Below are 26,035 nucleotides of genomic sequence, written 5' to 3'. Positions count from 1 at the left end.
CTCCTCCAAGCAGGTTGAGCTGTGCAGTGACAGGAAGGATACAGCACAAATGAACCACAAAAAAACTAAGAACATTCATCTATTCGTTCATTCATTATCTGTAACCCTTATCCAGTTCAGGGTTGCGGTGGGTCCAGAGCCTACCTGGAATCATTGGGCACAAGGCTGGAATACACCCTGGAGGGGGCGCCAGTCCTTCACAGGGCAACATAGACACACACACATTCACTCACACCTACGTACACTTTTGAACCGCCAATCCACCTACCAATGTGTGTTTTTTGGACTGTGGAAGGAAACCGGAGCACCCGGAGGAAACCCACGCAGACACAGGGAGAACACACCACACTCCTCACAGACAGTCACCCGGAGGAAACCCACACAGACACAGGGAGAACACACCACACTCCTCACAGACAGTCACCCGGAGGAAACCCACGCAGACACAGGGAGAACACACCACACTCCTCACAGACAGTCACCCGGAGGAAACCCACGCAGACACAGGGAGAACACACCACACTCCTCACAGACAGTCACCCGGAGGAAACCCACACAGACACAGGGAGAACACACCACACTCCTCACAGACAGTCACCCGGAGGAAACTCACGCGGACACAGAGAGAACACACCACACTCCTCACAGACAGTCACCTGGAGGAAACCCACGCAGACACAGGGAGAACACACCACACTCCTCACAGACAGTCACCCGGAGGAAACTCACACAGACACAGGGAGAACACACCACACTCCTCACAGACAGTCACCCGGAGGAAACCCACGCAGACACAGGGAGAACACACCACACTCCTCACAGACAGTCACCCGGAGGAAACCCACACAGACACAGGGAGAACACACCACACTCCTCACAGACAGTCACCCGGAGGAAACCCACGCAGACACAGGGAGAACACACCACACTCCTCACAGACAGTCACCCGGAGGAAACCCACGCAGACACAGGGAGAACACACCACACTCCTCACAGACAGTCACCCGGAGGAAACCCACGCAGACACAGGGAGAACACACCACACTCCTCACAGACAGTCACCCGGAGGAAACTCACGCGGACACAGAGAGAACACACCACACTCCTCACAGACAGTCACCTGGAGGAAACCCACGCAGACACAGGGAGAACACACCACACTCCTCACAGACAGTCACCCGGAGGAAACTCACACAGACACAGGGAGAACACACCACACTCCTCACAGACAGTCACCCGGAGGAAACCCACGCAGACACAGGGAGAACACACCACACTCCTCACAGACAGTCACCCGGAGGAAACCCACGCAGACACAGGGAGAACACACCACACTCTTCACAGACAGTCGCCCGGAGTGGGAAACAAACCCACAACCTCCAGGCCCCTGTGACTGCGACACCTACCTGCTGCACCGCCCAACTAAGAACATATCTTAGTAAAAATATAAAATATAGAAGGACAAATAATAACAATATGCCATATGTTTGCACTTTTTCAAAAAAAAATTAGATATTGTCAATATTTTGCTTTTGTTTCTAAGGGAATAAATCATTTTGCCACAAATTCCAGGGTTGAGTGTTATTACGAGAATTTGAATCACTCATTTGAAATTAGTGACATGTGGTGTGTTCTCTTTCTTGCTAGAACTTGCACAAGGTTGTGGCATTAGCAAATATCAGGGAAGATGTGATGTAAAATGACGGGTTACTCAATTCCAGCCTCAGTAGATGACAAACAGGTAATTCTGCATTCGCTTAAAAGCCCTGACACTACATTAATATACTAACAATGTTCTGGACTATAACATTTACATGTACATTATATTGATATCCTCCAAAATAAAATATATATATATATATATATATATATATATATATATATATATATATATATATATATATATATATATATATATATATATATATATAATACATTATCAATCTCATTAGAATCTGTGTGTGTTAATATGGCAATTATACTATCTCAAAGAATAACTCAACTGCTATATTAATATTTCAGACTGTATAGGCCCACATATTCAAAGGCCTATATGCACTTTATACAGTAGCATCAATATTAGATCATGAGAGGTGCCAAAGAATGATACCAACTTCTCACAGACCGAACCAAAGGCATGGAAATATATTCACAGATGTCTTTGAAAAACTGGTATCAAGTCTTTTGAAAAGAAGACACATGGGAAAAGAAGAAGTCATGGGTAAAAAACACAAAGTGTTCAGCCATTTTTAAAGTGGAACATTATGTTTGAGGAAAAAATGACGGTTGTTTTGTACATGACCCGTCTGTAAGTTTTTATTCACTGTTTGAATTACCACAGGAACCCCATTTGTAACCGGAGCAGTTTAGTTTTATAAAACTCATCTGTGTTTGCTTTCGTGCTCTAAGTTAGAGGTCTTAGAGCCTTAGAATCAGTTCCAGTTTAAGTAATCTGAAACAGCAAAAATAAATAATTATAACCCACAGATGGAGCAGGAGCAGAGCAATGTCCTCATCTTGGTTCATGCTTTTCAACATTTGGAGGTCTCTGCAACGTCTAAACAATGTGAGCACAGAGAGAATTCCTAGCTTAATGGACTAGACCCTTTGTTTTTGTATTTTTTTAGCCGTTTACTGACACTGGGGCTTCATAAACACACCAGACCTGTTTCAGGTGTCCAAACAGACTGTGATTTCTTTTTTTGTATTAAAATTATGAACATTGCCGTGAAATGAAACACATAAAGTTGGTCTCTGTCTTTAGCACAGGACTTCTTTATCAGCTCTGAATTGAGCAGTTGCATGAATTCTTTTGCTTCCCATCAGCAAACTTTGCAGAGCTCACACATTCTCCTCTTCTTCCTCCTCTTCCTCTTCTTGATCGATGAGTCCGCAACAGTGAGACGCGGCTTGTTTTGAGGAATGTTGTCAATCAGCTGGAACAGGGTGAAGATGCAGAAGGAAATTTCATCGTAGGCCGTCCTTGTGCCGTTCTCAAATAAGCAGGCGAATGCAGTGACCGGTGGGGCCCCAGGCACCGACTGGACCTCCAGGTATGCCAGATCTGAATAGGCACTGGGGCCCTCAAAAATAACCCATGGGCCGCTCCAGCTGTCCGGGTCCCGGGGACGGATGTTGAGGTATACACCCAGGTCATGACGACCAGGGCCGGTGGGATGTCCATACACCACCCATGTTGGTGTCATAAAGTTTGGTGAGTGGTTTTTCATGGATGTGTGAACTGAAGGTGATCCAAGGTGGGAGTTCTGGAGAAGGTTGAGGGGGGCCGGAAAGCCGACCACACTGCCATGGCAGCCGTTCCTGGGCTCCATGAGCTTGTGGACAAGCTGACCACCCTGGAAGACGGCCCCGTCGTCGAAGCTCAAGGCCTGCACACGGCAGCCTAGTGTACTGCGGGCATTACAGTAGAGCACATTAGTACCATCCTCCTCATCCACAGACACCATCTGACACTCCACACTCTCAGGCCCTGGTACCACCTCCCCGAAGCACCACACCCTCCCATGTGTGTCACTATGGAAACAGAAAGAGTGCGGCGTGGTCTTGCACACCTTGCCGAAGCACTCCTTGCAGTCGATGTGGTAGGTGTAAGCTGGGATCAGCAGACGGCCCGACTTCAGCTGGATCCCGTGACCTGGGCCGAGAGCAAAGGTGGCCCACTCTACAGTGCAAGAGTGAGTTGAGAAATTTGATTAGTCACTGATGTTACATTTTAAGGAAAGACCAGATAAGATCTGGGATTTTGTGTCCTGGGCTCCCCCTACAGTTGCTGAGTGTAATTGACTTTTACAGTCAATTCCATACAGTGTTCCTTTAAGCCACATGTAATTTATGTAAAATGTAAGTGCTATTTTGTCCTGCTGTATGACTTCAGACTATATACTGACACATTTATGTAATAATTTAATGGTTAAATGTTGGCGGATTTGGTCCTGGACCACAAACACCACTTCAGCTCATCCCAGAGTAATTGGATGATGCTCCATCATCCCAGGTAACACAGTTCCTCTCCTCTACAGCCCAGTGCGTGATGGCTTTTTAACCCTCTATCCTCTAGTCATCACTTGGCATTGGACCTGGTGATTTTAGGAAGCTCTAGAGCTCTAGATCTGGGTCAACTTGCTTTAAGCTTTGGTGTCTGTACAGCTCCAGAAGTCCTACCTTTGATGGTGTCTCCTATGACTTTCTTCGTAAGGTCAATGGCTGGACTCCAGGTTTCTCCATAGTCGTCGCTGGACACATAGCAGAGCCGTGCAAAGTTCTTGCCCGTCACCAGCTGATACGCCTCTGTGGTGTGTCCAAGGACAGCGATGAAGAAGAGGAAGAGTCTCCCTGTGAAGGCATCATAGACGGGGCATGGGTTCATCGAGCGATGGCCTTTCAGGCAGGCGGTGCTTAAGACTCGCATGTCCTCCCACTAGAGAAGATAGTCAATCTAAATGTTAAGGCCCACATACACACTCACACACACACACAGATTTTAAAAGCCTTCAAAGTAAAGCTATGGTCACAATGCCAATGTGGCGACTAGAGCATCATAAAGTCTGTGGAGCAGTGGAATTGAGTTTTCTAAAGTGATGCATCTACATTTAATAACTCTGGGATGAGTTGGAATTGCATTTACGTTTGAAGACTAATCCGTCAAATTCAGTACCTGACATCACTAAAGGCCCTATGGCTGCAATTAAATGCTCAAATCCCCTCTAGTCTGAAGTTAAGTGAATATTGGGACATAGAAAAGCTGTCCCCAAACTGTTTTCTATAAACTGTTAAAATACTCATTCCATAGTGCAGTGAGTGTGAGAGTGTCAGACCTCCACAAAGTTCTTGTAGAATCTTCCTTTGCGCAGGACGAGGAGGTGGGCCTGTGAGTCAGAGGGGCTCAGTCTCTCCTCACAAAAGGCCAGAAAACAAGAGGAAGGCGGCAGAAAGATCAGAGCCGGAACACGGTACGTCACTCCATTGGCTTCCTTCCGGAAGAGCACGGATCGAGCGGGAAAGTAGGACTGAGAAGCCATTGTCCGGCAAGGGTCATCTGTCAACAACACTGAAAAAGCACTAAAGCTGTATGTGAAAAGATTCAGAGGTGGCATCTGGTTCTTGATCGGTGTGGTTTTAACGAGTGTAAATTAGGGAAATTTAACCTAACGAGTACAAAGCCAGATCTGAATAGGGAAGGTTGTTAGTGTATTATATGTGCTCTGCTCAAAGTTAGCCTTAAGGTAATGAGTCATTCATTCATTCCCCTACAGTCATTCATTCATCACTTGTAACTGCTTCATCTGGATCAGGAACATGGCGAGTCCAGATCATGGCATGAAACCAAGGCCTAAAAACCCATGAACCCTGGAGCTCTGTGACAGTGACATCACCTGCAGCAGCACTGTGCTGGGTCCAAAAGTGCTTGTAAACATATCTGTATGTACTTTGGTACAAGCTTGATGTTACTGCTATTTATTTGAGAACAAAATTAATTGTGTGTAAAGCAATAAAACCATATGTTTCCACTAAATCAATTCCCAATTCTGTTGTTACCTGTAACTTTAAATTACTTTAACTTTGAGTACTGGGGCGGCACGTGGCACAGCAGGTAGTGTCACACAGCTCCAGGGGCCTGGAGGTTGTGGGTCCGATTCCCACTCGAGGTGACTGTCTGTGAGGAGTGTGGTGTGTTCTCTCTGTGTCTGCGCGGGTTTCCTCCGGGTGACTGTCTGTGAGGAGTGTGGTGTGTTCTCCCTGTGTCTGCGTGGGTTTCCTCCGGGTGACTGTCTGTGAGGAGTGTGGTGTGTTCTCCCTGTGTCTGCGTGGGTTTCCTCCGGGTGACTGTCTGTGAGGAGTGTGGTGTGTCCTCCCTGTGTCTGCGCGGGTTTCCTCCGGGTGACTGTCTGTGAGGAGTGTGGTGTGTTCTCCCTGTGTCTGCGTGGGTTTCCTCCGGGTGACTGTCTGTGAGGAGTGTGGTGTGTTCTCCCTGTGTCTGCGTGGGTTTCCTCCGGATGACTGTCTGTGAGGAGTGTGGTGTGTTCTCCCTGTGTCTGTGTGGGTTTCCTCCGGGTGACTGTCTGTGAGGAGTGTGGTGTGTTCTCCCTGTGTCTGCGTGGGTTTCCTCCGGGTGACTGTCTGTGAGGAGTGTGGTGTGTTCTCTCTGTGTCTGCGTGGGTTTCCTCCGGGTGACTGTCTGTGAGGAGTGTGGTGTGTTCTCTCTGTGTCTGCATGGGTTTCCTCCGGGTGACTGTCTGTGAGGAGTGTGGTGTGTTCTCTCTGTGTCTGCATGGGTTTCCTCTGGGTGACTGTCTGTGAGGAGTGTGGTGTGTTCTCCCTGTGTGTGCGTGGGTTTCCTCCGGGTGCGCCGGTGTCCTCCCACAGTCCAAAAACACATGTTGCTAGGTGGATTGGCAACTCCGTAGGTGTGAGTGTGTGAGTGAATGTGTGTGTGTCTGTGTTGCCCTGTGAAGGACTGGCGCCCCCTCCAGGGTGTATTCCCGCCTTGTGCCCAATGATTCCAGGTAGGCCCTGGACCCACCATGACCCTGAACTGGATAAGGGTTACAGACAATGAATGAACTTTGAGTACTACAAATATAGTATCCATTTTTTAAGTATTCTAATAAAACAGTAGCTTTGTGAGCCGAACAAAGGAGAAGTAACACATCAATCTAAATCAAATCCAAATAATCAAATATAAATATATAAAGATTCAACCTTCATGCTCTTCCTTATATCTGTCACATTGCTAAAGTTCATCAACAAAGTGTCATCACAACACTGCCTCATTTTTCCTGTGTTCATAGCAAGAGCGAGAGCAGGTCATGTGTCTGAAACAGTCATAGAGGACATGACAAAGCAAAGAGAGAGCTGCCACAACACACGGTCAGCATTCTCTAAAAAAAGCTCTAGCAGTGAAAGGGAACTGACCGGTCAGTAAGACCCACTCTGATATGGTTGAGTCATTACATTATACACAGGCCTATAGTCTTCTTTCTCACTTTCAGACTGATGACATTGAAATGAACCCCATTGAGCCTTTGTTGGGTCAAAATAATGTAAATATGCTTGGACAGGAGTAATAAATAAATTTATCAGTAAATCCGATAACTATCAATTATTACAAAACCATTATGAACTGTTCAGTACCCACTTTAAATTTCTTGGTAACTACTGTGAATTTCTTGGTAACTAATAAGACTATTTCAGTAAACATCATGGATTATTAAGCATGCATTATTACATAATCGGTATCTCCAATGAATTGCTTAGAAATAGTTAGTAATTATGTGGGATCCAGTGTGAACTAATCAAAATCTACTATTAATTCTGCAGTTACAACTCAGAACTATTCAGGATCTACAAAGATATTTTTCAGTACAGTATGTAGTTCAATACTCTGAATAATGTAACTATTATAACCTAGAGTTATAATAGTCAAATAGGGTACTTTGCTGTATTTAATATTATTATTCCAACTCTACCATAAAGAAACCACTGTGACATTAATAATTTCATTAATACATTTGTGACTACACTTACAGACCCAGAGTACTAAGAATACATTTTATCACAGAGAATTCATACATTTATGAATTGCATTTAAGTTTGTGACAGGAGAAAGAATGCAGTGCTTACCCTGTGCGCTGGCAGGATAGAGTTTTCAACACAGTTCCTGTCAGTTTGACAAATATTTGAGAGTGTGACATTGAGAGTGTGTGAAATAGTGTGTGTGTGTGTGTGTGCGTGTGTGGGTGGGTGTGAGCGTGTGAAGGGACAGGGGGAGAGACAGGGTATGTACACAATAAAGAATAAAGGCATGGTTTGGTTGACCCTGTCCATTAAGTAGTGGCCCATTCAGTGTCATGCTCGCATTTTGTGCACTGACCTAGAAATGAGCTGGACTCATCAGAACTACTGCAACCAGTGATTCAGCTATCAGCAGCCATTGTTTGTGCACCAATTATCTCTTCACAAACATATTTAGTATTGCACGAGAGAGAGAGAGAGAGAGAGAGAGAGAGAGAGAGAGAGAGCGCGAGAGAGAGAGTGAGAGAGAGAGAGCGAGCGAGAGAGAGAGAGAGAGAGAGACAGAGAGAGAGAGAGAGTGTGTGTGTGAAAGAGAGAGAGAGAGAGAGTGTGAGAGAGAAAGCGAGAGAGAAAGAGAGAGAGAGAGAGAGAGTGTGTGTGTGAGAGAGTATGGGAGGCCGTCTAGGGCAAATACACTGAAACACTTGCGCACTACACTGAAACACTTGCACAACACACCGAAACACTTGCGCACTACATTGAAACACTTGCGCACTACATTGAAACATTTGCTCACTACATTGAAACACTTGCGCACTACACTGAAACACTTGCGCACACTACACTGAAACACTTGCGCACACTACACTGAAACACTTGCGCACACTACACTGAAACACGTGCACAGTACACACTGAAACATTTGCACTACACTTCACATACACTCGTATATATATATTAAACATGACGTGTGTGTGTGTGTGTGTGTGAGAGAGAGAGAGAGAGAGAGAAGATGCACTCAGCTGTGTAGCACAGGGTACAATCTTTTATGACTAATTCCTGTGCTCTGTGTCTTTTCAGAGATAAACAAACATTTGTTCTTATTATTTTTTATTAGTCTTTTCATATTTGATCAGCCATTGCGTATTTCTGGTAACAGTGAGGATATCCGTAATTTTTTGCGTGATGTCCTGCGTTGTGTGGAATCCATACAAGATGACCCGCTACACAGACACTACACTGAACTGGAGCACCACACAAGAACCATTCAGTCCATCATACGTGTAGTTGGGCGCAGAGAAGGGCCTGTGATGAGAGAATGCACGACTCTTTTGGAGTCTTTATATCAGTGTCTAATTCTCATTTTACAACAATATCCGGGCCAAAGACATCAAGGCAACAATATTCTCATAATTCCTCCAACAACTTCCAGTGGCACGTCCGGTCGCCCACGGGATGATTTAACAGCAGACCAGATTATCCACTGCCTAAATCTGGGATTTAATTGGCAAAGAATCACTTCCATTTTTGGAATTGATCGAAAAGTGTGCAAGTGTCTCAGTGTAGTATGCGCAAGTGTTTCAATGTAGTGTGCGCAAGTGTTTCAGTGTAGTGTGCGCAAGTGTTTCAATGTAGTGTGCGCAAGTGTTTCAATGTAGTGTGCGCAAGTGTTTCAGTGTAGTGTGCGCAAGTGTTTCAGTGTAGTGTGCGCAAGTGTTTCAGTGTAGTGTGCGCAAGTGTTTCAGTGTAGTGTGCGCAAGTGTTTCAATGTAGTGTGCGCAAGTGTTTCAATGTAGTGTGCGCAAGTGTTTCAATGTAGTGTGTGCAAATGTTTCAATGTAGTGTGCGCAAGTGTTTCAGTGTAGTGTGCGCAAGTGTTTCAGTGTAGTGTGCGCAAGTGTTTCAGTGTAGTGTGCGCAAGTGTTTCAATGTAGTGTGCGCAAGTGTTTCAATGTAGTGTGCGCAAGTGTTTCAATGTAGTGTGTGCAAATGTTTCAATATAGTGTGCGCAAGTGTTTCAATGTAGTGTGTGCAAATGTTTCAATATAGTGTGCGCAAGTGTTTCAATGTAGTGTGTGCAAATGTTTCAATATAGTGTGTGCAAGTGTTTCAATGTAGTGTGCGCAAGTGTTTCAATGTAGTGTGTGCAAGTGTTTCAGTGTATTTGCCCTAGACGGCCTCCCATATATTTGCCCTAGACGGCCTCCCATACTCGTATGGTTTGTGTACACCACCACTAGATATATGACATATGATAAGAAAGTTATGCAGTTTTTATCATCTCCATAGAAACACATTTAACAGCAGAATGTGATACAAGCCTAATGTCTTCATGTTCCATGCCAAATGAACAAGTGTTTAAAACTGATGGAATTGGAACAGCTTTCTATGGATGAAAGAGCCTCTTTTCAATCCTCTTGGGATGAGTTGAATTTTAGAATATAATTAATTTTCACTTTAATTTAATCCATCCATCCATTATCTGTAAGCGCTTATCCAATTTAGGGTCGCGGGGGGTCCAGAGCCTACCTGGAATCACTTTAATTTAATTAACTTATTATATCCAACCTGATGTCACTAATACTCTTGTGGTTTAATATGATCAAATCCTCACAGCACTGATGTTCTGGCAAGACAAATCAAACAAACTACATATAAAAACATATGTCAACCTCTGTAAAATTTGTTTTCATTATGTGAAAACGCAAGGGTGTAAACAAAATTTTTGTCTGCTGTATTAGTTTTAGAAAATAATTTGGTGAAGAGGCATGAATTTTCCTAGATCTTACATCTATCTATTGATAAATTAGTATATTGTATTATAATGGGATTTTGATTGTTATAAGTTTGGAATTTTATATAAAAGCAGTGAACTGAAGACATTGCTGTATTTATTATAATGTGTATTAATCATTTTAATAATGCATAGGAGGCGGCAGGTAGTGCAGCAGGTAGTGTCGCAGTCACATAGCTCCAGGGACCAGGAAGTTGTAGGATCGATTCCCGCTCCGGTTGACTGTCTGTGAGGAGTGTGGTGTGTTCTCCCTGTGTCTGCGTGGGTTTCCTCCGGTTGACTGTCTGTGAGGAGTGTGGTGTGTTCTCTCTGTGTCTGTGTGGGTTTCCTCCGGGTGACTGTCTGTGAGGAGTGTGGTGTGTTCTCCCTGTGTCTGCGTGGGTTTCCTCCGGTTGACTGTCTGTGAGGAGTGTGGTGTGTTCTCTCTGTGTCTGTGTGGGTTTCCTCCGGGTGACTGTCTGTGAGGAGTGTGGTGTGTTCTCCCTGTGTCTGTGTGGGTTTCCTCCGGGTGCTCCGGTTTCCTCCCACAGTCAAAAAAACACACACTGGTAGGTGGATTGGAGACTCAAATGTGTTCGTAGGTGTGAGTGTGTGTGTGTGTTGTCCTGTGAAGGACTGGCGCCCCCTCCAGGGTGTATTCCCGCCTTGCGCCCAATGATTCCAGGTAGGCTCTGGACCCACCGCGACCCTGAACTGGATAAGGGTTACAGATAATGAATGAATGAATGAAAAATGAGTAGGAAATTAAGCTAGTGGTAGGCTAATAAAATACATTTATTTTATATTATTTAATTAATATATTTTGTGTTTATGTCCAACGTATTATTCCATATATGAAAGTCTGACAACGTATTTATATTAATGTTTAGGAAAATACTGCTCTGTGTGTATTATATGAAGATAAACTGTAAATTACTCGATGGTTTTCTTTTGTTTTAAAAGTCCTGTCTTGTATTGACGCGGGCGCTTCCGTGATGTCATCGGCGTGCGCGTTGCTGCACGTGTGTAGAAGTGTTTATTTGAGACATACCCGATTAACTTCTGGATATAAAACAACAAAGGCCGCGAATTGAAAGTTTTTTTTGACGTTGAAACAGTTCCCCTCAGGTAACCGGATTATTATCACTTTGTCTGGGTGGTTTAATGCGGTTTAATTAGCTGAATAACCTTTCATTTCCTGAATGACATTCTACAAGCTGCTGGATCTATATGTAGGTTATGGCTCATATTCTCTCCTATGTACAGATCCTGGAGAAAATTCGAGAGCTGAGTATGGAAGGTTGTTAGTGTATTATATGTGCTCTGCTCAAAGTTAGCCTTAAGCTAAGCAGCCAGAATCTAATAAACCTTGAGGACTCTTAACACGGTGGCACTTTGCTTGGATTTCGAGGCACTCTGCTGTTTTCTTACAGTTCCTCGTTATAATGCGTTAAAATATATATTTATACATCGATTAAGTCCTTAAAATATCCTGTCTGTTTATGGACATAAAATATGTGCGTTATTTCCCAGACAGTTCACTAAGGTCTTAGATGTAATTCCACATCGGCTTCATTAAGAACATGCAGATCTTTGCATAGGCTTTTAGTTCCCACCCACTCATCCACTTCTTGCTTGCAGCTGAAAAGCCCTGCACTGTGAGTTGACAGGATTGGCTCCTTATATTTGTGATGTCAGAAAGCCAGGCTGTATGAATCCATGTTTTTAATAAGAACAAATGGCATTGCCCTTTAACCCTTTAACTCTAATCATTTTTCATTCTCCAGACTTGATTCATCTCTTAATCCCAGCATCACTAGCTATCCTAATGGCCCGCCGATGGGAGGGGGGACACGGCGCCCCTGTGCTGTGTGTAGGGGCTGCAGGGGCAGCTGACGGACTCCTGGCCTCTGGAGCTGAGGGAGGTGAAGTCACTGTTTGGACACAGGAAGGTGTGCCTCTGGCCCAGCTGCGTCTCAGCGGTCAGGAGGACGTCACAAGCACAGTGTTCTCCTCTGTGGCTCCTGGGCTGCTGTATGCCGCTCATGGGGAAACAATCAGTGTGTTAGACCCTCGAAACCTGCAGGGAGCGCTAGAGGAGCTACAGAATGTGGGTGAGGATGAGATTAACTCTCTGTCGGTGAATGAGACAGGCACTTCTCTGGCTCTGGGTGATGACTCCGGGGCCGTGAAGGTGGTGGACCTTCAGACATCCAAAGTGTGCCGGACTCTGCGCAAACACACCAATATCTGCTCATCTGTTGCCTTCAGGCCACAGAGGCCACAGAGCCTCGTATCTGCAGGACTGGACATGCAGGTGATTTGTGGGGCAAGAAAAAATGCTGATTTATTATTATTATTTATTATTAGTTTTAGGGTGGCACGGTGGCGCAGCAGGTAGTGTCGCAGTCACACAGCTCTAGGGACCTGGAGGTTGTGGGTTCGATTCCCGCTCCGGGTGACTGTCTGTGAGGAGTTTGGTGTGTTCTCCCTGTGTCTGCGTGGGTTTCCTCCGGGTGACTGTCTGTGAGGAGTGTGGTGTGTTCTCCCTGTGTCTGCGTGGGTTTCCTCCGGGTGACTGTCTGTGAGGAGTTGGTGTGTTCTCCCTGTGTCCGTGTGGGTTTCCTCCGGGTGCTCCGGTTTCCTCCCACAGTCCAAAAACACACGTTGGTAGGTGGATTGGCAACTCCAAAAGTGTCCGTAGGTGTGTGAGTGAATGTGTGTGTGTGTGTTGCCCTGTGAAGGACTGGCGCCCCCTCCAGGGTGTATTCCCGCCTTGCGCCCAATTATTCCAGGTAGGCTCTGGACCCACTGCGACCCTGAACTGGATAAGGGTTACAGATAATAAATGAATTATTAGTTTTAAAGCATAGAATTTTATCAGTATTTTAATATGCATATATGCAAATCTAAAGACATTTTTTACGTTAATGATAACAAAAGATCATGCTCTACAGTAGTGAAAGGGAATGGAGTGATGGAGTTCTATCCAGCACCTTTTGGATGAGTTGGGAGTGGCTTTTGTGAACCCAATCTAATCCAACATCATTACCTGACCTCCCTAATGTCCTTATAGCTAAGTGCCATTAAATCCCCACAGAGATTTTACAACATTTATTGTAAAGATTTTCCTGAAGATTAGAGGTTGCAACTGCAGCAAAGAGGAAGAAACCCTTATTAACAACTTAGATTTCATACGTAATGTCCAAATTTGAAAAGTTTAAAGAAACACTATGTAATATGTGTTCTCCCTGTGTCCGTGTTGGTTTCGTCCGGGTGACTGTGAGGAGTGTGATGTGTTCTCCCTGTGTTCATGTTGGTTTCCTCCGGGTGACTGTCTGTGAGGAGTGTGGTGTGTTCTCCCTGTGTCTGCGTGGGTTTCCTCCGGGTGACTGTCTGTGAGGAGTGTGGTGTGTTCTCCCTGTGTCTGTGTGGGTTTCCTCCGGGTGACTGTCTGTGAGGAGTGTGGTGTGTTCTCCCTGTGTCTGCGTGGGTTTCCTCCGGGTGACTGTCTGTGAGGAGTGTGGTGTGTTCTCCCTGTGTCTGCGTGGGTTTCCTCCGGGTGACTGTCTGTGAGGAGTGTGGTGTGTTCTCCCTGTGTCTGCGTGGGTTTCCTCCGGGTGACTGTCTGTGAGGAGTGTGGTGTGTTCTCCCTGTGTCTGCGTGGGTTTCCTCCGGGTGACTGTCTGTGAGGAGTGTCGTGTGTTCTCTAGCTTATCTAGTTTGTTTTTCATTGATAAATTGTAGAAATACACAGCAAGTTGTGATAGAGAGCACTGAAAATAAAGGGAACACTTTTACTGTACCATGTAGCAGTGCTGCTCTCTAGTGGCTATAAAGAGATAGTCTCTGTCATTTATTTGTATACATAAGCTCCGGTACCCATTCCATTATTTCTGAATTATATTTGTCTCATGTAATTTACATGTTAAAAAAAATATATATATATATATATATATATATATATATATATATGAAACAACCAATGTCACCAAAAGCAAAGTGGTCCTCACATCATGTCCTTCTTCCTCCAGGTGATGCTGTGGAACCTGCAGAAGGCTCGGCCTGTGTGGACCTACAGTCTGCAGGAGGCGGTTGAGGAAGGAGACGGTCCTCAGCAGAGAGCCGGTCAGCTTTTCAACCCCCCGCTAGCCCACTGCGTCACTGTGGCATCCTGCGGGAACGTGTTGGCATGCGCTGCTGAGGACGGTAGTGTGCATCTCATACGCATCGGCTCAGGGTCCAGACTCGAACAGCAGGGGTCCGTAAAGGCTCACAGCCAAGGTGTGTCCCAGGCTCACTTCCTCAACTCCCTGCCACACCCGTACTGGCTGACCACTGGTGGCAACGATGGTGTGGTTGCACTGTGGGATCTGAGTGAAGACCCCCTGGTGGCTGGGGAAGGGAAGGCTCAGGGGCAAAAAGTCAAAGCAACAGCCCACCGCAGGAAACTCAAAAGCAAAGCCAAGGCTAAGCCTCTGAGTCAGGGCGAGGCCAAGGATGAAGCAGAAAAGAGGAGTGAAGAGGACCTTGCCGAGGAGGCCAGCAGTGCTGATCCATATTCAGGGAAGTGCACAAAGACCGGGCCCAAGCACAAGTTTATTCACGAGGACAAAGTGAACTGGGTGTGTCCTGCTTTGCTAAAAGGACAGCCAAGCCTGCTGGTGGCAGACCAGAGCTCCAGTATATCTGTGTATTCCCTGGCTGGGCTATAGCACATTAAACCGTGAACTGTTCAGGTTTATTTATTTGTGGGAAAGGTGAGTGCGGTGGGTATGAGTGTGATATAACTGCAAATGACTGATATTGCCTTAAAAGCAAGTGTGGAGCAGTATGAGAGTCTGTTATGTTTAGTAACAGACCTGGTCCTTGCTGTTGAGCCCAGCTGGTTGAACTTTGTTTGCAGGCAGATATGTCGTTAAATAAGGCTAACTGTAAGGGACAGTATATATTTTAGAAAATCCTTAACCAAAGGTCAGGAACTACATCATAATGTATTTTTAAGCTTTGTAGGCCATTTATAGGAAACCTATAAAGTATAATTAGTGTGTAATAACTGACAATAAGGGAGTAGTTTATAGGACATCAGGTATCATGAAAAGATGATTATCATGATGTTATACTGCCATATTGCCTATGCTTTTGTTTGTTGTTTTTAGTGTTTCAGCTGTGTGTGTGTGGCCAGTTTTACAGTAAATTACAGGAATGTGTTTTGGCTTGACTGCAGCCTTGTAATGAAACATGAAAAGAGTATTACGGCACTGAAGCTTTTAAGCCCCAGGCCAGGATTTATGGACAATAAATGGAAAAACTAATTGGTGACTGAACTGTACATCATTGGAAACAATTGTATACAATAAATCAGTTATAGTAGTGCAAAAACCTCACAATTATGTCCTGCTCTGATGTTTGTAATGAAGTTATTTGAGGATTAGTGTTCATCCCACATTTCATCCAGAAAGGGTATTAACACAGGAGAAGGCTTTACACTAGATGTTGGAACAATGGCATTCAGCCAATCACAGCAATAATGAGGTCAGGTACTGATTGTGGTTGATTAGTTCTGGATAAAAACACCACTCGCACTCATCCTTTAGGCGCAGGATGGAGGGCTGGGGGCTTTATTCAATTACGGACTGTGACCATAAGCTTTTGTCCATTCGCTCTAGAGAATCTCATTTCATTATACGCTATTCTACAGGTACATCTACAAAAGTGGGGTGTGTACAAGTGAATGTATACGTACGCAATGGGTGTGGTTTAAAGTAGCTGCTTTTACCAATTAATAAGGGTTTCTACTAAATATTACCACTACTACACAAGAGAAAACTGGTATGAAACCAACAATGCAAACAAATCACAAACCTTTTATTTACAGTCTGCACAAGGCGTTCAAAGCTGATGCAGTCAAAACTACATTGTTGAATATCTCTTGGATCTAAGGCACAAAAGCAGAAATGGACAAAACCTACAAGAAGTGGCTAGTATCATTTCCAGCATCAGCATGTGCACACAAAAATAAATAACATTTCATAATCTGAAGGGCGGAAATGTCACAATCCAGAGATGAATTCTTTAACACCCTGGGTATCAATCGTACACTAAACCTTAGGCAAATTTACTCTAACAAATGAATATTTTTGTCCTTTACCAATGGACAGCTGGGAAAAAAACCTTGCTGTAATTTCCTTAAAGAAAGCAATACTGGGACACGGCAGCAGTCATCAATGAATCCCCAATTCCTTACAGTTTAGCCAGAGTTGTTTCCAAAGCTTTGATATCGGCTGGCCCCTCCTCCCCCTTGTTGCCCCGGGCGCTGCACTCCACAAACTCCACCTTCATGGGCAGCTGAGAGAAATCAAAATCCTTTCCTTTCTTGCCTAGGTGCACAGAAGCCCCCACAGAGCCATCCTGAGAGGACAGGGCTGCGGAGCGGGTCATCCTCAGCGTGTTCCTGAGTGAAGAGACCGAAATAAAACAAATCAGACCCTGGAGAGAAATGCTCTCTCCAAATACACACAGCAGGAATCCAACAATGAACTGAAAAGAATGGGCAGACTGCTACTACTACCAATATTAGTTCTTTCTTTGCTCCAGTAATTTACAGTTAGAAGGGAGGTAAAAGATGAAACTCTTGCTTTTTCTGACACAGCAAAAAAAAACAAAAAATGCCAGTGACTGCTTGAATTCTATCTATCGTTACACTTATATAGTGCCTTTCTAGACACCCAAGGATGCTTTACAATCCACACTGCTCAGAACACTCAATCCACAAACTGGTGAGAAGCGGCAGCCAAACGTGCACAGCGTACTCTCGACCAGGAACGACCGTCCACCTGGAGGACTGCATCGGGCACTAGGGTTTCACCCAGGACAGAGCGCCAATCCATATCTGGGCTCACACACATTCACTCACACATACAGACATTCATTCACATACACAGACAGACATTCACATACACACTCATTCACTCACACACCAGGACAGTTATTAGACAGAAGCCTACCCTCCATGTGTTTGGACTGTGGGAGGAAACCGGAGCCCCCGGAGGAAACCCACACAGACACGGGGAGAACATGGAAACTCCACCCAGATGGGACTTGAACCCAAGATCCCAGCGCTGGGAGGCGAACGTGCTCACAAGTAAGCCACCGTGCCACCCAAATTATGGAATTATTCAATAACAATTTTTAAAAAAAAGGAATAAATTATCATTTGTATGCATTTTAGAATAAATTATTCCTTCTGAATTTTTCAATCCCGTTAACAGATACCAAGCCTGGCATCTCGGGTCAGTGGAGGCAACTTAAAAATGACACCACAGACTTTTGTCAGTCCAAATGACAGTTTCGTGGAGGCCCTATTTTTATTTTACCCAAACGTTTGGTCTGGACAGTGGACACTCACATTTCCTTCTCCAGCTGTTGCTGAATCAGTTTGGCTGACTTTGCCATGGTAATATCTAGAAGACAAAGAGGAAAAACATTTAAATCTTGCATTTAAATTGAAATGCTTTTACAAATGCATTTCAGACTGATCATCTCTATCCTGATATTCTGATACTTGTACCTTGCTTGTTACATGCGATCAGCAGTGTTGGGGCGTTTTTTGCCACGACGCTGTCCGTCAGCAGGGAGTAGAGATACTCAGCCACATCCTTCACCTCCTTCTGGAAGACTGCGCTATCCACTACGAACACAATAGCTCTGGGGTTGTGAAGATAGCAGCAGTCAGCCATATGTATATAAGAAAGTAACTATGGTATAGCAATGAAACTTTATTAACTACTTCTACAGCTTTAGAACCTGTACTTTTAAGACCATACTAAAATAACGTAGAAACCTAATGTTGCCAGTTAATCAGACGCACTGTACCTCCACACACTGCTTTTTTATTGTAACTCAATGTAAACGTACTACAGGAGGTCCTCGGGTTACGTCAGTCCCGAGTTACAATGTTTCGTGGTTACGACACATCTCCCATTTACTGTATAAAGCCTTTTATGACATAAGTGGTTTTGCGTCGCAAACGTCGTAACGTGAACTTCGTGTTTGGTGTGTGCGGCGCGGCGGAAGAATACACGGTTACGCGGCTCGGGACCGAGGAGGATAGGTGTTAGGATAGGATCAGTGCTTACAGTGTGTTATTTACGTACAGTATGTACGTATGTTCCGACTTACACCGAAAATCAGTTTACGACGCGACGTAGGAACGGATCAACGTCGTAAGTCGAGGACCCCCTGTACAGCCAAAAGTTCAAGTGCAAAACTACATAGAAGCACATAAATTTACCTGTCAAATGACATTAGTATTTCTACTTTAAATAAATGTCCAAGGTAATCACAACCAATGCAAACAGTCGCAATAAGACAATAACGTAATAATCATGTCAGGAAAATGCTGGTATTGATCAAGGCAAGTCAATTATCTGACAAAAGAATGATGGACTAAATTCCTTACTGTGTAAGAATTACAGAAAAACAGAAAGATACTACACTGCCAAATTTATTACACATATCCTACACTCTCCTATTCTCCACCTGCTCTTATCAAGCGGCCAACTCTTTAGACACGCCTTACCTGGCGGCCGCCTTAAACCTCTCCACAAACTGAGGTCTCAGGCTTTCATGACCAGGAACGTCAATAAGAGTCCAGGTGGTACCCTGCACAAAAGGAGAGACCGGTTAAACTTAAAGTTACAAAGAATTTGTGACCTATATTCCCTCTGTGCAATTCCATATTTGTGGTTAAAAATAGTTCTACTTTGCATTTAAAACTGTAACACTGAGGATTTAAGAGCACTGCTAAGATCAGATACTGATGTTGAATTATTAGATCTTGATTTAAAAAAGGCAAACCCGTCCATCCCAAAGTTACAGAGGGTGCTCCACCACTCTGTTCAGTGCTGTGGTGTTTATAATGATTTCTAAAGCAAAGCAGTGCCCAAGAAAAACAACTTTTATTAACACTACATTAAACACTCAAAAGGGACCTGGAGGTCGTGGGTTGGGTTCGATTCCCGCTCTGGGTGACTGTCTGTGAGGAGTGTGGTGTGTTCTCTCTGTGTCTGCGTGGGTTTCCTCCGGGTGACTGTCTGTGAGGAGTGTGGTGTGTTCTCCCTGTGTCTGCGTGGGTTTCCTCCGGGTGACTGTCTGTGAGGAGTGTGGTGTGTTCTCCCTGTGTCTGCGTGGGTTTCCTCCGGGTGACTGTCTGTGAGAAGTGTGGTGTGTTCTCCCTGTGTCTGCGTGGGTTTCCTCCGGGTGACTGTCTGTGAGGAGTGTGGTGTGTACTCCCTGTGTCTGCGTGGGTTTCCTCCGGGTGACTGTCTGTGAGGAGTGTGGTGTGTTCTCCCTGTGTCTCGGTGGGTTTCCTCCGGGTGACTGTCTGTGAGGAGTGTGGTGTGTTCTCCCTGTGTCTCTGTGGGTTTCCTCCGGGTGACTGTCTGTGAGGAGTGTGGTGTGTTCTCCCTGTGTCTCGGTGGGTTTCCTCCGGGTGACTGTCTGTGAGGAGTGTGGTGTGTTCTCTCCGTGTCTGCGTGGGTTTCCTCCGGGTGACTGTCTGTGAGGAGTGTGGTGTGTTCTCCCTGTGTCTGCGTGGGTTTCCTCCGGGTGACTGTCTGTAAGGAGTGTGGTGGGTTCTCCCTGTGTCTGCGTGGGTTTCCTCCGAGTGACTGTCTGTGAGGAGTGTGGTGTGTTCTCCCTGTGTCTCGGTGGGTTTCCTCCGGGTGACTGTCTGTGAGGAGTGTGGTGTGTTCTCTCCGTGTCTGCGTGGGTTTCCTCCGGGTGCTCCGGTTTCCTCCCACAGTCCAAAAACACATATTGGTAGGTGGATTGGTGACTCAAATGTGAATGTGTGTGTGTGTGTGTGTGTGTGTGTGTGTGGGTGGGTAGGCTCTGGGCCCACCGCGACCCTGAACTGGATAAGCGCTTACAGATAATGAATGAATGAATGAATAAACACTCATAAGACTCCTGTAGTTGTTTTAACTGGTGGAGTGGTCCTTGAAACTATAACCAGAATGTGATTTTTTTTTTTTGGGTCCTACCCTCTCATTCTTTGCCTTGTAAGGTGCACTGCTCTCAGTGATGGAGGTCTGTGTCTTGGTGAATTTTCCTGCCAGCAGCTAAGGAACACAGAAAGGAAAACAGAATGAATCAGAAAAGTATCTCCAAGCCATGTTAATTCTGTACTTCCGTTTGTCTTGATGTATTTACTCCATATGTTAAAAGGAGAACATGAAGCACCTAAGATGTCATGGTAGAAAAATTACCTAAAAACATACTTTTATATATAGCACCAATAATTTTATATGTTCTCTCAATTTAATGCATCGTTCTTTCAGTTTAAAACTGTTCTCTCAATTTAATAAATAATTCCTTGAATTTTACCAAAATGTCCCAGGATAATGTCTCATTGCATTTGACTTAATAGAAAGAGAACATGTCTTATATTGAGGGAATCAACAAAGGGGGTACTAGATAAACTGAGGGGATTATATGTTAAAATTGCTGTATGTGATTATATTAGTCTAATAAGTACTACACTCTGCCTGAGAAAACCTGTTACAACTAACAGGTGGGGGGGGGGGGACTACTGACGTGCAGACTGACCAATTAAATGTTTACAGTGAGGGTTATGGACCAATAACGGTAGCTCTACAGTCAGACCGTCCAATCAGAAGATTTTAGACTACTTCACCACGCCCCCTTCTCACTCAAGCGAACCAATCGGAGTAGGGGAGGGCGGGACTAGTTTGTGAACGAAACTTCTCGAAGTTCTATGTAAGCTCTAGAAAAACAAAATCCCGGACGTTTGTGAAATTCCGCCCGGACATTTTTTAAGTCTAAAAAAGAGGACATGTCCGGGTAAAAGAGGACGTCTGATCACCATATATTAACTAATGCACTGAATGAGACTGGAAATGTGTGTATCCTCCAGGGGTTAATGTGTTAAACTACAGCAACACCGATGTAATCACCTACTGCACTTTTAAATCGAGAGAACATATTGTTAACATTTTGCAAAATTGGGAAATTGAACTCTAAGTCTCAGAAAAACTGAGAATGATCTACTCACTCGACAGAAGAGGAGTGTTTTTCCCGCGTCACATAATCCAACCAATAGGATACTGCTCCTTTTTGTCTCGGTTCCAAAGAAAAACTTAAAAAACACTGCAAATTCAAGAAACGAACATTTGTTATTTTAAAAAACTGGCTTCTAAAAATTTGTTCAAGTTTTCTTACAATTTAACAAGTCTGAACACATCATAAATATAGATTAAAAAAAAAGCGAAAACACTTCTATTTTCGTTCCATTCCACCTTAAAATCTGCACACGTAACGTTACATTTTTTAACGTTCCTCATGTAACTGCTGCACAAGTTAAGGTAGAATGAAAAAATCGGCTAGGAATCATTTAAGGTGGAATGGAAAATAGGCATTTTAAAAATGAAAAAGTAAGCCAACTCAAGCACCAAGTAGACAGTATATGCTGCAACACGTAATGTAACTTTTAATAATTACCTTGTTATGAAGGATAAGGTATAATTCTATTATGGAACAGAAAATCTAAATAAAAAGCTAGTTTAAAAAAAAGCGCGAGTGAATAAAGCTGCAGCACCGCTTAAGGTTTAACGGGCCACATTTAATAATGGAATATAAAACCTTTAAGATGCAGAATGCGTTAACTGTAGCATAATTTAAGGTATAGCAGAAAACAAAAATAACAAGGAGGTAAAGAGAAAGGCGGCCCAAACGAATATGTATAAGAAATTTGAAATAGGGAGGCAATTACAGCGAAAGACAGAACCTTTGAGAACAAAATTTAATGTGGAAAGGAAAACAAAAAACTAGCCAACATCAGCCAGGAAAAGGCTTTAGCTTAGCATACTTGCCTATTGTTATTATAACCGCTGCTATAGCAACGAAGATCCCAATGAGAAACGTAGGGTCCTGTTCTAGTATTTCTTTGACCAAGGAGTCAAAAACTGGCTCAGAAGAAAAATCTTCTAAATCTAAATCCACCTTATCCTCCATTTGTGCGTCGCTGTCACTGAGACTGAACACACACGTGTCCTTAAAGCTCTACTGCGCATGCGCAGTACATACCTCAGTCAGAACCGGGCACTTTTTAAAAGCTTAAATCTACGTCATTGCTAGTGCAGCTATTTAAACATATTTAAACTTAACTATATGGTCAGGGTAGCTGACAAAAGGGGAGGTGTGTTCAAAACAGACATGTTTTATGCGCTTGTTGAATTATAGACCTCTGAATTGACATAAAATGTTTACAACATATACGTAATACCAGACTTATTGTGTATTTTAATTTACATGATAAATTATTGATATAAGCTATTAATGTATTCATTATCTCTTATTTATCATCGTTCACACCTCTCAAAACAATAATTCATAACACTGTTTATTTGTTAGTAATGTATTAAGGAAAGTAGATTTTTAAGTGCAAATTTTTATATTTTGTCGCCATCTGCTGGTTCTGTGCAAGACATTCAGCCGTGTCGCTCATATACTCCTGCAGAATTAGAAATACGGTTAAACTACAAATCCCATACTCCAATGCTGGCGCAGCCCAGGAAATGTTTGGTAAAAACGTCATCTGCTCGCCAGATTTTGTAGTGCGGTTTGGAAAAAGCGGTATAAGTAACTGTATACAGTGGTGTCCTTTTACTGTTCAAATTGTATTGTGTGAGACCCCTTCTTCAATACATTTTAAAGTCGAATTCTACACTTTTTTAATTACCTTTATGCGTCCCAGTAAACAATTAGCCGTTGATTCAACGTTAACGTAATGACTGCCGTCTAATCAACGTTCTCTTAAGGTTGAAAATGAAAGTTGAAAAGACGTCCAAACACAGACATTGAAAAGACGACTATTAGACGTATTTTGGACGTCCGTTGACGTTATTAATTGGTCCCGATATAAATTACTCGTATAAAACGCGTTTTGGACGTCCACTGACGTTATCGATTGGTCACCGCTTAACTAACTTATTAAGATGGATTTTGGACGTCCATTGACGTTTAAAATATGTCCTTGACGGACAGACTACTTTTAGACCTATTTTGAACGTCCAGGGACGCTCCTTGTTTACTGGGATGATTCAGTCATAAAGAGGTTAACAAAGTCATTCAGGGTAGTAGTGTTTTGAAGTAAATGTTCTCAATCCTATAACCACCGCAGTAAAGATTTCACAACCTGTTCACATCAAAACCATGAATTATTTTTTGTGTAGAATTTGCATAAATCAATGGAATTCCCCTTTAAACATTTAAACACAACATTAACTCTTGGGTTATTAGAATTAAGGAACATGAAAGACCTACATACAAAATAACCTTGTAAATGGTTTTGACTCTCGCTTCCATGCTTTTTCCACTCTCCACACTGCAGACAGAAAAAAATGTGCTCTGTTTCCTCATAATTTGTACATATCCTTGTTTTCAAAAGCAATAAATGCAAGACATGTGCAAAGGAAATGAAATAAAGGGCATCCTCCTTTGTTCTCCCTTTGTCCCAGGCTACTGGAATATTGTAGTGAGGATTTAATTGCATTCAGCCACAAGAGCAAGAGTGAGGCCCACTTTGGATATAGATTTTATATCACAAATTCTATTGGATAGAGTTCACTCCAGAAAACAAAATTTCACTGTGCACAGCCCAATGCTAATTGGGTTTACTGCTGGCACTGGGCATGGTATACGCATTTGCTCCAGAGTGCAATTTTATCAATTTTCTATGGAGAATAAACTGTTATAAACCTTTTGTTAACTTTATTAATATGAATTAAGGAAAATTCATTTACTACATTGTTATTAACTGTATACCCTCAAGTGGCTCTGCTGCTTTCCAGGCTGCCATTTTAACTTGTTCTTAAAGACATGGATTGTTAAATAAAATAAATGAATAAAATAAAATAAAATAAATAAATAAACTCTAATATGTTACAAAATCCCGTGATATCGTGATACATCGGGGAAATATTGTGATACTGAATTTCCAAATACAACCCCACAAAGACAGGAATACAAACTGTGGTGTGTGTGTGCGCGCGTGCGCGTGCAGCGAGAGCATAAGGGCTTTCTCATATCGCGCGTGTAGTGTTGTGTTGTGTGTGCTGACAGGCTCGCTGCGTTTTTCTCTCCATCTGAGGACTTTGATTCAGACTGGCGTTAGACGGAGGAAAACAAAGTGTTTTCCGAGTTTTATCTCCTCGGGAGCGATGTTTCCGAGCACTTTATGGCTCTGCTTGTGCGTCTTCCTACGCTCGACTGGACTCTGTCTCGGAACCGGGTTTATTTACCAGTTTCCAGGGCTAACCGTGCAGCATGTGAACCCCGAGCAGAGCGCTGGACCCCCGGCCGCGGGCATTAGCTCTCCGCGCAGGTACGAGCACATTTCCCTCTTTGACTTAGGATCCCAACCACAACAGAGTTGTGCTTTAAGTTGAATTTTCATTGCTTTTTTCACTGTGCACTTTTTGTAATAACGCTATAATTTCAATATAAGTACATAAACACTTCTTATAACCACTAAACGTAGCTACATTTTTATAAGTGTGTAGATACCCCTTATTTTTAGTGAATGTACATTTTTCTTTGGGTCCCCATTGTGGACACAGACGCTCCATTGTCTGGAGAAGACTGAGGACAACGCACAAGAGCGTATGTTCACTATGCTCCACGAGGCTAAATAAGTGGAGAACAGCCCACAAAGCCCCTGAATTTGGGCTGTGGAGCAGTGGAACTGTGTTCTCTGGAGAGATGGACCACCATGTAAAATATTTAAGACAAGTGGGAGAGGGGTTTCAGATCCAGAACTAACCATACACTTAACTCCTGGTTTTGTAGCAGACAAATCATCACAACAAAGTCTTCTTAGCACTATTTTTAGACTTAGCCTTCCCAGAAAAACCAAACGCTATAATGTATTAAGAAACTTGATTAATATAGCTGATTTTGGAAAATGTGTCTATGAAATATATGAAGTGAGACAGTAAGCTACTAACGTAACAAACACAGTCCACTCAGAATGTTAAAAGGGAGCTCCACTAATTTCTTTATTATTTAGTCAACTTTTACTTATGATCAACTCAATTATTACAGTAAAATTAAAATATTTATTTTAGAAAACATTGATTTATTTCCAGGTTTGTGCTTTGGAGTCTGACCACATTAGAGTGTATAATTTATTAAAATAAAAATATGTACCAAACTGTCGTAGGTGTGAGTGTGTGAAATTGTCCACAGGTGTGAGTGTGTGACAGGGTGAGTGTGTGAAATTGTTCATAGATGTGAGTGTGTGAATTTGTCCACAGGTGTGAGTGTGTGAAATTGTCCACAGGTGTGAGTGTGTGACAGGGTGAGTGTGTGAAATTGTTCATAGATGTGAGTGTGTGAATTTGTCCACAGGTGTGAGTGTGTGACAGGGTGAGTGTGTGAAATTGTCCACAGGTGTGAGTGTGTGACAGGGTGAGTGTGTGAAATTGTCCACAGGTGTGAGTGTGTGAAATTGTCCACAGGTGTGAGTGTGTGACAGGGTGAGTGTGTGAAATTGTTCATAGATGTGAGTGTGTGAATTTGTCCACAGGTGTGAGTGTGTGACAGGGTGAGTGTGTGAAATTGTCCACAGGTGTGAGTGTGTGACAGGGTGAGTGTGTGAAATTGTCCACAGGTGTGAGTGTGTGAAATTGTCCACAGGTGTGAGTG

General features: G+C 43.5%; 4 protein-coding genes across 6 annotated transcripts in view; 2 read left to right on the top strand and 2 right to left on the bottom strand.

Annotated features, from left to right (window-relative positions):
- Positions 1–2,693: 2,693 nt before the first annotated feature.
- On the bottom strand, positions 2,694–7,675 carry LOC136679382 (sialidase-4-like). Its single transcript, XM_066657880.1, has 4 exons — positions 7,642–7,675; positions 4,836–5,068; positions 4,183–4,438; positions 2,694–3,682 (listed from the first exon to the last, which is right to left on the bottom strand). The coding sequence occupies exons 2-4, from the start codon at positions 5,037–5,039 to the stop codon at positions 2,823–2,825; spliced, it is 1,320 nt and encodes a 439-aa protein (XP_066513977.1). The 5' UTR covers positions 5,040–5,068; positions 7,642–7,675; the 3' UTR covers positions 2,694–2,822.
- A 3,628-nt stretch (positions 7,676–11,303) lies between these two features.
- Positions 11,304–15,606, top strand: LOC136679457 (WD repeat-containing protein 53-like). The gene is made up of 3 exons (XM_066657978.1): positions 11,304–11,434; positions 12,094–12,623; positions 14,341–15,606. Exons 2-3 carry the CDS (start codon positions 12,135–12,137, stop codon positions 15,019–15,021), a joined length of 1,170 nt encoding a protein of 389 aa, XP_066514075.1. The 5' UTR covers positions 11,304–11,434; positions 12,094–12,134; the 3' UTR covers positions 15,022–15,606.
- A 555-nt stretch (positions 15,607–16,161) lies between these two features.
- On the bottom strand, positions 16,162–22,391 carry LOC136679188 (signal recognition particle receptor subunit beta-like). Its single transcript, XM_066657568.1, has 7 exons — positions 22,201–22,391; positions 21,384–21,478; positions 20,353–20,430; positions 18,888–18,970; positions 17,877–18,013; positions 17,715–17,769; positions 16,162–16,760 (listed from the first exon to the last, which is right to left on the bottom strand). The coding sequence occupies exons 1-7, from the start codon at positions 22,340–22,342 to the stop codon at positions 16,550–16,552; spliced, it is 801 nt and encodes a 266-aa protein (XP_066513665.1). The 5' UTR covers positions 22,343–22,391; the 3' UTR covers positions 16,162–16,549.
- Positions 22,392–24,435: 2,044 nt separating this feature from the next.
- The window catches only part of LOC136679056 (collagen alpha-1(XXVI) chain-like), a 48,523-nt gene continuing 46,923 nt past the window's right edge, over positions 24,436–26,035 (top strand). For all 3 annotated transcript variants that reach the window (XR_010796520.1, XM_066657335.1, XM_066657334.1), the window contains exon 1: positions 24,436–24,713. Coding sequence is in view for 2 of the 3 variants with exons in the window: in XM_066657335.1 (XP_066513432.1) it covers positions 24,550–24,713 (164 nt within the window). In the remaining variant the exon portion in view is untranslated. The remainder of the gene's footprint in view (positions 24,714–26,035) is intronic.

Source organism: Hoplias malabaricus, chromosome Y (assembly GCF_029633855.1).
Source record: "Hoplias malabaricus isolate fHopMal1 chromosome Y, fHopMal1.hap1, whole genome shotgun sequence".
NCBI classification, from domain to species: Eukaryota; Metazoa; Chordata; class Actinopteri; order Characiformes; family Erythrinidae; genus Hoplias; species Hoplias malabaricus.
This window is presented reverse-complemented; position numbering and strand designations above follow the sequence as displayed.

Coding starts and splice junctions, on each gene's coding strand:
- LOC136679382 (XM_066657880.1), bottom strand. CDS start 5,039: ATGGCTTCTCAGTCCTACTTTCCCGCTCGATCCGTGCTCTTCCGGAAG. Junction 4,439..4,835: donor TCTACAAGAACTTTGTGGAG/GTCTGACACTCT, acceptor TATCTTCTCTAG/TGGGAGGACATGCGAGTCTT. Junction 3,683..4,182: donor CATAGGAGACACCATCAAAG/GTAGGACTTCTG, acceptor CTTGCACTGTAG/AGTGGGCCACCTTTGCTCTC.
- LOC136679457 (XM_066657978.1), top strand. CDS start 12,135: ATGGCCCGCCGATGGGAGGGGGGACACGGCGCCCCTGTGCTGTGTGTA. Junction 12,624..14,340: donor CTGCAGGACTGGACATGCAG/GTGATTTGTGGG, acceptor TTCTTCCTCCAG/GTGATGCTGTGGAACCTGCA.
- LOC136679188 (XM_066657568.1), bottom strand. CDS start 22,342: ATGGAGGATAAGGTGGATTTAGATTTAGAAGATTTTTCTTCTGAGCCA. Junction 18,014..18,887: donor AGGTTTAAGGCGGCCGCCAG/GTAAGGCGTGTC, acceptor TCACAACCCCAG/AGCTATTGTGTTCGTAGTGG. Junction 17,770..17,876: donor GATCGCATGTAACAAGCAAG/GTACAAGTATCA, acceptor TTTGTCTTCTAG/ATATTACCATGGCAAAGTCA.